Source organism: Prunus persica, chromosome G3 (genome assembly GCF_000346465.2).
Source record: "Prunus persica cultivar Lovell chromosome G3, Prunus_persica_NCBIv2, whole genome shotgun sequence".
NCBI lineage: Eukaryota > Viridiplantae > Streptophyta > Magnoliopsida > Rosales > Rosaceae > Prunus > Prunus persica.
The window spans coordinates 12,774,051-12,785,004 of record NC_034011.1 but is presented as its reverse complement, the minus strand read 5'-3'; the positions used below and the strand labels follow the sequence as shown (position 1 = coordinate 12,785,004).

The 10,954-nt window shown below is 41.6% G+C and overlaps 1 protein-coding gene across 1 annotated transcript; it reads right to left on the bottom strand.

The window, feature by feature from the left end:
* Nucleotides 320–1,558, bottom strand: LOC109948036. The gene has a single exon (XM_020559933.1). It carries the CDS (start codon nucleotides 1,556–1,558, stop codon nucleotides 320–322), a length of 1,239 nt encoding a protein of 412 aa, XP_020415522.1.

The following is a 10,954-nucleotide window of genomic DNA, read 5'->3' as shown; positions in this document are numbered from 1 at the left end:
ACGCCATACACGAGTGAGTACGGTGTAGCCTGAGTAGGCGTCCGGTATGTCGTCCTATAAGCCCACAAAGCTTCATTTATCCTTTCATGCCAATCTTTCTTGGTTCTTCCAACAACTTTCTTCAACAAGCTGCAAAGAGTTTTGTTGAACGCTTCCGCAAGACCGTTGGCTGGTGCATTGTACATTGAAGAGTTGCATTGTTTGAAACCAAAGTCTTCACACAATTTATCCATCAACCGATTCGAGAATGGCTTGCCATTATCTGTGATGATGTAGCGTGGCACACCATACCGATTAATGATGTTTACCTTAATAAAGCTCACCACATCACCACATTTTCTTTCTTCACTTCCTTTAGAGGCACAGCTTCCACCCATTTTGAGAAGTAGTCTATGGCTGCAAAGATGTAAGAATGACCGTCGGAAGATTTAGGTGCTATTGGTCCCATCACATCAAGACCCCACGCATCAAATGGCCAAGAAGTAATTGTAGGATGTAGCGGTTCCGGCGGTTGGTGGATAAAGTTGGCATGGAATTGACATGCTTGGCATTTCTTCACATAATCCATGCAATCCTTGACCATAGTCGGCCAATAGTAGCCCATCCTTTTTATTTGGAAATGTAGCTTCGGCCCTGATTGATGTGCTCCACAAATTCCTGAGTGAGCCTCCTCCATTGCTTTGAATTCATCTTCTTCGTCCAAGCATCTTAGAAATACGCCTTCAAATGAACGACGGTAGAGAATTTCTTTGTAATAAATGAATCGAGGTGCGCGACGTCGTACCTCTGATCGATGTCTTGAATCATCTGGCAGTTTCCCATGCTCAAGATAATCAATTAAAGGTTGTCTCCAGTCGTCAACGTCAATGGACAGTACCGAGATAACGTTGACTCCTTCTTGCGATGTCCCAAGCGTTAATGGAACGACCCAACGTTGGCAAACTGGAAGATTTATTGCTTCATCTTTTGTCAATGCCAATGTAGCGGCAAGGTTGGCTAAGGCATCTGCCATTTGGTTATCTTTTCTTGGCACATGCTCCAGCGTCACGAAGTCAAACCTTTCTAGTAATTGTGTGGCTAATTGGTGGTATGGAATTAGATCATCCTTTCTAACTTCGTAGTGAGTCAGCAGTTGGTTGATCACTAACATGGAGTCACCATATACTTCTAAGCTCGATATCTTCATCTTCACGGCCATTTGTAAGCCCATGATCAAAGCTTGGTATTCTGCAACGTTGTTCGAGCAAAGTTCACTTAAGGAGAATGAATAGGGCAATACGTGTCTCTCAGGTGATACAAAGACTACGCCAGCCCTCGCCCCATCTTTACGAGCCGATCCATCAAAAAACATCATCCAAGCAGGAGAAACGTCAGTGAAGAAGACTTGTTCGTCTGGTAGGTCATCTGAAATTTTCCAATCTGCTGTAATTGGATGATCGGCTAGGAAATCTACAACAGCTTGCCCCTTAACCGCCTTTACTGGAGTGTAGATGATTTCATACTGATTCAGAAGTAACGCCCACTTGGCCAAACACCCCGTCAAGACAGGTTTTGACATAACGTACCTCACCGGGTCAGCTCATGCAATTAGATGGACCGTAAATGCTTGCATGTAGTGCCTTAACTTTTGGATAGCAAAAACAAGTGCAAGACACGTCTTTTCTATAGGCGTGTAATTTAGTTCGGGACCAGTAAGCGTTCGGCTTAGATAATAGAGTGCTTGCTCTTTGTGTGACTCATTCTCTTGCGCTAAAAGAGCTCCAATTGACCTTTCTTGCGCCGCAATGTACAATTTGAGTTGTTTGCCTGAAATAGAAGCTCCTAACAGTGGTGAACTCGATAGGTACTTCTTTATGCTTTCAAAGGCATTGTGACAAGCTTCATCCCAAACAAATGGAACATCCTTTTTCATAAGGCGACTGAATGGTTGACACCTCCCTGCTAAGTTTGTAAACTTTTCAACTCACATAAATTTCTTGGCTCGGACATATCTCAGATGGCTTTAATCTTAGTCTGATCTACTTCAATATCTCGATGTTTAACGATGAAACCAAGGAATTTACCTGATGTGATGCCGAAAGCACACTTCAAAGGGTTCATTTTGAGTTGGTACTTCCGCAATCTGTTAAACACCGTTCTCAAATCTTTCAAGTGATCTTCTCTTCTTTTTGACTTCATCACCAAGTCATCAACGTAGCACTCGACATTCTTGTGAAGCATGTCACCAAAGATCTTTTGCATTGCACGTTGATAGGTCTCACCTGCATTCTTAAGGCTAAATGGCATCATCTTGTAATAGTAAATTCCTTTTGGAGTGCAGAAGGCTGTGAGTTCTTCGTCCTCTGGCGACATTCTTATTTGATTGTATCCAAATGAACCATCTATGAAAGATAAGGCTTCATGACCTGTGGTTGCATCGACCATAAGCTCAATTATGGGCAATGGAAAGTCATCCTTCGGGCAAGCCTCGTTTAAGTCTCGGAAGTCAACACAAATACGAATTTGTCCAGTGATTTTCTTCTTCACCGGAACAATGTTCGCTATCCACGTCCGGTACTTCACCTCCTTAATAAATCCGGCGGCGATCAACTTGTCAACTTCGGCTTCGATTTGACTTAAGAGCTCCAGACGGAAGCGACGTTGAGTTTGTTTTATTGGACGCGTTCCAGGTTTGACTGCAAGGTGGTGAACCGCAACTTTCGGATCGAGGCCTGGCATCTCTTTATACGTCCAAGCAAAGACATCTTTATACTCAAGCAACAGCTGATGATATGATTCCTCTTCGCTAGGATTCAAAAGTGCACTAACGAAGATAGGTCTTGGGTCTTCATTTGTGCCCAAATTGAGCTCTTTTAATTCATCAACAGTCACTTGGCCCCCATCTTCTAATGCAGCAGGAGCGTCATGAACCTCATCCTCGAAAGGTTCCTCTTCATCGAGCTCTTTAATCGTAACGTGATGAACGACTAGAATCTCTACTTCTTCATCGTCACTTTCATTTTGTTGACTCAAAGCTTTCTGAGTTTGTATGATTGTTCATCGTTTCACTTTGAGTTGGTCACTTGAAGTTACGTCTAGTGTTGAGAGACGTTTCATACGTGACGGGATCAGGCTCCGAATTCCATTATCTTCCGTCGAATCAACAAGAACTCCACTTTCCAACTCTCACTGGCTTTTCTCTTCAGACGGTTGGCTTGGAACTCTGAGTCTTTCTAGTGCTGATCTGCGCTGAGCTGATTGAATTCCCCTTTGATTCTGATGTCTAGATATCCTCTTGAACACAAAAGGTCGTGATGTCGATTCTTTGATGCGGCCAAAAACTGAGGTCCGTTGAGTAAGCTTGGCTAAACAGTCGAACACTGAGGCTCTCTTAATAGCCTTTGGTTCTTTTTCCTCCTCAACCACTTCGACACTAATGTGTTGAATTTCTGCCTTCTTTTCTTTTCTTCTAGCAGAAATCTTAACAGGTGCGACAGGAGTAAAACCTAGGCCTGTTCTAGCTGAGTCGATTGTGTAACCCTGCTCCTTTAACTTCTTTTGGGTTTCGCTAAGGCCATGTGTCCTTTCTCCTGTGACATTTGGATTGAGCTCTCCCAGCGAGGAAGACAAGCCGAAGTCATAACCTGCTTTTGACATGAGCTTATAAGCATTAGGATCAAAACCTTCTTTAGTTCTTTTGATCGGAAGATATTCACGTCTTGTTGCATCTTGTAATGGTCTGACGAACCCTGGTACTGAAGATTTCGACACATCTGAATTGCTCAACTTGGGTAAAGGCATGGTTGTAGACTCCTTCAAGAACTTCATGTCACTTTTCCCTAACTTCCTCGGTTTCACTTCTTCTCCAAATGGGGATTGACCTTCCTTCCTTCGGGATGATGAGACATAACGAAGAACAGGAATAGCTACCTTCGTGAATCTATCGGTGGTGATCCCATTTGTCCAAAGGCAGTGCTTTTTGGCTTGTTATCGCTATTTTCTTTAGGGGAAAGGCACTTTGACTGCTCATCTTTTCTTGGTATGGCCTGGCCAGTTGAGTGAACCTCAACGGGAATAACTTCAGATGCCACGTCTTCATCGATGTAGAACTTGGCGTCGGCGAAATAGGATTCGGCTTCGGTAAATGGCTTGACATCACCTAGTATTTTCTTCACTCCACCTCTGTAAAATTTGAAACATTGATGTAAAGTTGAAGGTACTATCCCATTTTCATGTACCCACGGCCTTCCTAAGAGAAGATTGTAGGAAGTCTTAGCATCAATCACGTGAAATAGGGTGTTTGACTTTAAGTCACCTATCACGAGCTCAATTTTGATCATGCCCATGGCTCTTTGCCCTCCTTGATTGAAGCCTTGAATCATGAGACGACTTCGAGACAATTCATCCACGGTGATCCCTAATTTTATCATTGTGGATTTAGGCATTATGTTTACTGCTGAACCTCCATCCACGAGCATGCGACTAAGTTTCTGTTCTCGCACATACCCGGACACAAAAAGCGGACGGTTGTGTGGATTGGACCTTAACAAACGATCTTCATCGGTGAATGTGATGGAAGCACATGTCGCACAACAGATAGCACGGTCTTGAGACTCAAGCTCTAATTTTTTATCCTCTCTTATTTGATTTGGATGAATATTGAGATCCATCAACGTCTTTACCAATGCTATGCATATTGCTTCAGGAAGTTCCACCACTTCCTTAATATTGAAGTGCGATGGTGAATCTTCTACCTGTGTCAGGACCTTTTGCTCTTCATGAGTTTCCGATCTTCCTTCCGAGACATCTTCGTCATCTACTTGATAGCAAGTTGTCACATAAACAGTCTCTGTTGGTCCTCTTACAAAGAACATTTTGGGAAAGTATTCTTCTAGCGTAATTGGAATTCGTGGTTCTTGGATTAGTGGTCCACTTTCTTGGCCAAAATCTCTCTTCACCATTATTCTGGTTTTGGTTTTAGAGCGTTTGTGCGAACTCTTTTTTCGCCGCTCCCTCTTTGATTGAGTATTTTGTCGTTGAGCAATGCGCTTCATACGAGGTTTCCTCCGGGTAACGAGCGTCCATCCTTCATTGTTATCGAAAGATGAGTCACCAACGAAGCCATCACCACCTTGATTGTTCGGTTTGCCCGCCACTTCTTCTGTACACTGATCAGTCACCTGGTGTATGCCCCTTGTTGATTGGAATTCCAATCTTTTCGATAATGCGGGCAGCGGCACCGGATCGAAGGATTCAAACACAATTGTGGCAACATTCGCATCTGCGATTTCGTCAACATCCAACTCAATCCTTCCTTGCCTAGCCAAGTTCATAATTAGCTTCTTCAACACGAAGCATTCTCTACCGGATGGCTGACAATTCGGTGGTATTTGCAAAACTTAGGGTCGTTGACTCGGTTCATCTCTTCAGGTCGCTTACATTCCGGCAATTCGATCACCTTCTTTTCAAGCAAGTCCTCGAGCATACCTGCGACATCGGAGTCAGGAAAGGGGTACGTTTTTTCCTCTAACTCCTTCAAAGTGCGTCGACGTCTATCCACTTCTCGAGATGGCTCCATCCTTTTGACTTCTTTCTTCTTGTCTTGGGTGGAGATTTTGACGGGCACGGTGTGTATTGTCATTGCTTCCTTGGTAGGCTTCTTGACAGGTTTATCTGTCTTTTGTCGAAAGACTTTCTCCTTTCTTTGCTTCATGACGGGCTCATGCTTTCCTCCGTGACTAGCTATACTCAACTCCATATCATGGGCACGAGTGGCTAGCTCCTCAAACGTGCGAGGTTTAATTCCTTGAATGCACATCTCAACCGCCGATAACTCCAAAAGCCTATCTTTGCAATCCAGGCTTAACGAGCGCCATCGATTGATGTAATCGACGACAGGTTCAATTTTCCATTGCTTGGTATTTGTGAGTTCCATCATACTCACAGTGCGACGAGTGCTATAGAATCTGTTCAAGAATTCTCGCTCCATCTGATCCCAACTGTCAAGGGAATCGAACTCCAAGTTTATATACCAATCAAATGCATTTCCTTTTAAGGAACGAACAAATTGTTTCACCAGGTGGTCACCCTTTGTCCCAGCATTATTGCATGTTTCGACGAAGTGTGCAACATGTTGTTTTTGGTTGCCCTTTCCATCGAACTTTGGAATTTGGGAGGTTGATATCCTGTTGGCATCCGCAAGTTGTCTATCCTCCTGGTGTATGGCTTAGAATATATGAGCGTGTCTCGGGAAGGTGCTCCGTATTGAACCCTGATGGTATTTGCGATCATGTCCTGAAGTTGTTGGACCGACAAAGAACCCACCGAGGCAGCGTCACCTTTTCCGTGCGACTTCTCACCCGACTCTGTTTCATGACCCAATCCTTTCTCGCTGGATTCAGCCTCATGATGTGGTCCTTTCTTGTGCGCGTCTTGACCAGGCTCCTTATCCTAATGCACTTCCCACTTGTTGTTGATGAGAGAAGCAATCTGCGCATCCTTCTCCTAGACCATCTTAGTCAGTTTCGTGACCGCTTCACTCATATGGGCCAGCTGTTCTTCAATAGACATAGCTCCCGTCACCATGACCTGCATAGCTATAGAATAAGACTACGGATGCCGAGGTAAGCTTCTTCTGTTGATCGTCAGGCGGGGATCCATGGTATAAGCCTGCACTCGAGTCAGCGTCTGAAACAGGCGAGAGTGAGCGTTCTCTCGAATTCTTCGAACCCGAAAAACTCCTCCCTTCACTCCGAGAGTTTCTCTCATCCGCCCGAGAGGTATTCTTCTTTTGTCCCAATGAGGCCAAATTGATAACCGGTTCGCGCCTTCGGTGAACATCTTTCGCCTTGGCTTGAGTCGGTATGGAAGTAACATGTTGAGTTGCGGATATCGCCTTGGCCTTGCTCCGGGTGACAACCCCAGCAGAATCTCAGCTTGAGAAGGAGGCGCTCACGCTTTTGCCTCTAGTCGCGGGAACGGATTGAATCTTCTTGGAAGCCATCGTTTTTGGTGTGTTGATTGATTTTGGAACTGGAGAAAGAGATGAGAGGCAGAGATAGTCCCATTGGGCGTGCCAAATTTGTAAACACGAATTTCCTGCGATAAATGAGACAAGAACGCGTGTACAAAATAATATTTGTATTTATGAAATTTAGGGTTACAATCTCAGTATTGAATCCTCTGATTCGATCTCCAAAGTGTTTAAAGAAAATTTGTGTTTGATACAAGGGTCGTAGAAACTTGATCTTGATCAAACGGGTAGCACGAAGCTTGTTTGGTGTTTGGGATTTTTCTATGGTGAAGGAACCGGCACGTTTTTGTTGTGCTTGGTGGCTCTTCCAAAGTAGGGTGAAGAATGCAGAGAGTTTTCTGTTTCTTCTGAGCGCTAGGTTTTTTTCTCTGAGCCCCTCTTTCATCTTAAGGCCTCCTATTTATAGGCTCTTGTAGGATGTTTGACCTAAATAACTTTCCCTATTTAAAACCTTGTTTTGTGGGATTTTGATTTGATTTAAATCAATTCCCATAATCTGGCGATTTAACCAGATTATCTTCAATTGATTGACTTGATTAATATTTGATTTAAATCAAAGTCAATCACAGAAGATTTTTTCCTTTAATTTTGTCTTCATCTTGAACCGTTTGATGCATTCTGTCGAATGTCGCCATGTGTCATTTTTGACAACTAATCCGATTTTGATGAGTCACACGTCACATGGGCGAATTACGGAGCTCAAGATTTAATCCACCGAACCCTAATTATTTTCTTGTCCAATTGAATTTATTGCCCTAAAATTTCTTTGTCTAGAGAGCCCTTTGTTATTAATTATCATGTGACATACACGTGATTGAGAAAACAAATAAAAAGCTTCGACGAACATGCGGAAGCCCTCATGTGCACCGGAGCTGCTTATCTCTGCGATCGATCTCTCTCTCTTGGAAATCTCATCCTCATCTATATCCCCAAATCAGAATATGGGCGTCTCACATCTGCCGACCACAAGATGTAATAGCCATCGAACATTTATACTAGAACTACTAAAACTCTAAACCTAAGATCGAAGTGGAGGATAACACAGCAGCTAACGCACAACGATGGCTTCCTGCACACCAGGCTTTACTTTCTCACCTGGGAACTCTCTCTCTCTCTCTCTCTCTCTCTCTCTCTCTCTCTATATATATATATATATATATATATGTGAAATACTTGGGAAAAATAAAACTAAATGTATACAAAACTCCAATTCTCAATTTGTGCGGTTGATCCTTCTTATCTTTTTGGTTGAAAAGGGGGCAACCTGAGAGTGGAAAATTCAATGCTTTCCAACTCCTCCTTTAGGCCGCAGGTTACAAATTGTTGTCATTTCTCAGTGTGTTTTTTAGCTTTCTTCCCAATTTGGTTTTAATTGGTACTCTTTCTTAATTTTGATTTATAAACATTTTGCAGGTAACTTCCGGAATGAAAAAAATGGCAGCAGTTGGTTAATGTAGCGCCGAAGGAAATTGGTACGAAAGAGAAAACTCCAATTGACTGCTTGGGTAATCTTTCTTGTTAATAGTGTGAATCATATGACAAAACAAAGAAATTTAATTTGGGAACCCAATTTTAGAGTTTTCACATGTCTAAATCAATGTTTTGAAAGGCGAGGCGTTAGAGTGAGGCGTTTTATACCTTATGAGGCGAGGCGTAAGCTTTAAAGCGTTGAAACGTAAGCCTTTCGGGTATTGAGTTATTATAATTACAAAAATATAAAACAGCTATTTAATGTATTAAATGCCACTCTAGAATATAAATTAACCATCAAAGCATGTTTATTTCAAAATTTCTCTTACTATTGCTCAATTCTTTACTATATATCCTTTTGGTTAAATTATCTCTCTAAGTCTAGTGCCTTTCTACCTAGTTCGAATAGATAAAAGAGTAGATTATGGAGGTGGACTGAACTGATGGTGGAAGGCGGGAGGCGGTTTCTGTTGGTCTGTTTAGGAACTTTGGCTTTTGGGAGAGGGAAGGAATAAATGGGTAAACTAGTTTCCTTTGAACAAAACGGTGCGTGTCTAATATTAAAACTTAAAACTGAAACGCACAGCTTAACTAAAGGGAAACAAAACAACACAGCCCGTGCAAATGACGTCGTCTGGAATCAGATTTTTCAAATAAAGGAAGTCTGTCTTCCTCGCGAGGCTTGCGCCTTTTACAGCGCATTTGTGTTTAGCGGCCGCCTCGGACCGCCTCGACTTCAAGGCGTACGCCTTTCATGACATTCGCTAAACTGAGCTGCGCCTGAGGCGAATCACCTCCGCCTCGCTCCGAGGCGCGCCTCAACGCATGCCTAGGCATGCCTTTGAAAACACTGGTCTAAATTGAAGTGTTTGTATAAGTGAAAGCTCATCATGAAAAAGGCATAGAGTTATGTAAGTTATCGTAAACTCATGTTTTCATACTCTCTCTCTCTCTCTTCCTAAACCAAGCTTTTGGATGCACAGTTCTGTTTCTAATTGAAGCTTAATATGCTTTGGAAATTAGATTCTTTAAAGTGGGTTTTTCTTCAGGGTATTCTGAAAGCAAAACCCAACAATCTCAGCTAACATTTTTTTGAAAGAATTACATAAATTGGTGGTATGTTTATGCTATTGAGTCAAGTTTTGTTTTTGGGTTTTCCTAATAGGTAGCAGTTTCTATGACGTGGCTCTTTTGCTCTGCAATCACCACGCTTTTGATTTGTAATCTTGAATACTCCATGATTTTAATTAGCATTAGCAATTGGAAATTGAAAATTGGCTATGGTTTTCTTGTGCAATCATTTTTAGGAAGGTGAATTCCCAATGTGGTTTTTAAAGGGCTTTGAAGAGACCAACTCAATCACTTGAAAAGCTAATGGATGTTATGAGGGAAGAGCTTCCTAACACAATGGCTGCTGTTTGTATATCCGGGATGGAGCTCAGTGTCTTGGGTTGCCATTACCATTTCAAAGATTGTATTGCTAAATCTGTAAGTGTATGGTTCATGATTGGTATTGGTTGCTGTGATTGCCGTAACTGCTATATATTGGTTGCTCTGACTAAGGATTCAGGAAAAGAGCAGTTAAGAAAAGTGCATTTTTGTTACACCTAAATGTGTTTTGAGATACCGTCACAGTGTTTAAATAATCTCTCTCTACCTCCCTCTCATTTGCAGAGAGGGGTATGCTCACTTGGACTTTTCATGCATACTTGGCGAGATTCTCACCTTCTTCTGAGAGCCTAATATTTAGGGGCTAATATTTGTGTACTCTACAAGTTATAAATTGAGCTAAACGTATTACAAAATATTTAGGTGAAGTGTTTTCTTTATTTATGTTTCTTTTTTGAGATCTTATTTCTTATTTATGTGACATGTTGTCTTGGTTAGAGAAAATAGATTATATCACATTTAATTTTCTATAGCTTTTAGGTAGAAGCAGATTATCCGTATTGTCATGCAAATGAACGCACACAAAAAAGAGGCCCTCTAGCCAAAAAGAGGAAATTTGTTGATCTTTGCATACATTATAAGAGTGTGAGCCAATGAGCCTTCTAGTAAAAACAGAAAAAGTTAAAAACCAAAAGAAGGTTGGAATGCAATTGCATATTGTAAATTAAGAATTGCAAACCGATGTTACGAAATTGCATACATATATATATGCAATTGCATATTATAAAATGAGAATTGCACATAGATGCTATGAAATTGTATACAGGTATACGCATATGCATATTGTAAATTGAGAATTGCACACATGTGCTATCAAATATGCGATATATGCCCACAAAAACCATTAAACATGGCTAAATTGTTGATTTAGTTATTGAACTAGTATCCAATTTTCAATTTATCTCATGACTTTTTTTTATAAAATTATGGATTTGAATTTTTCTTTATTGCCAATGTCTCCTCTACTGTTTAATTCCCTAACATTTCGTCCAATCTGTCATTAAATATGACGACAAATTGGTC

Bases quoted from the DNA above. Each gene is read 5' to 3' on its own strand.
- LOC109948036 (XM_020559933.1), bottom strand. From the start codon at position 1,558: ATGTCAAAACCTGTCTTGACGGGGTGTTTGGCCAAGTGGGCGTTACTT.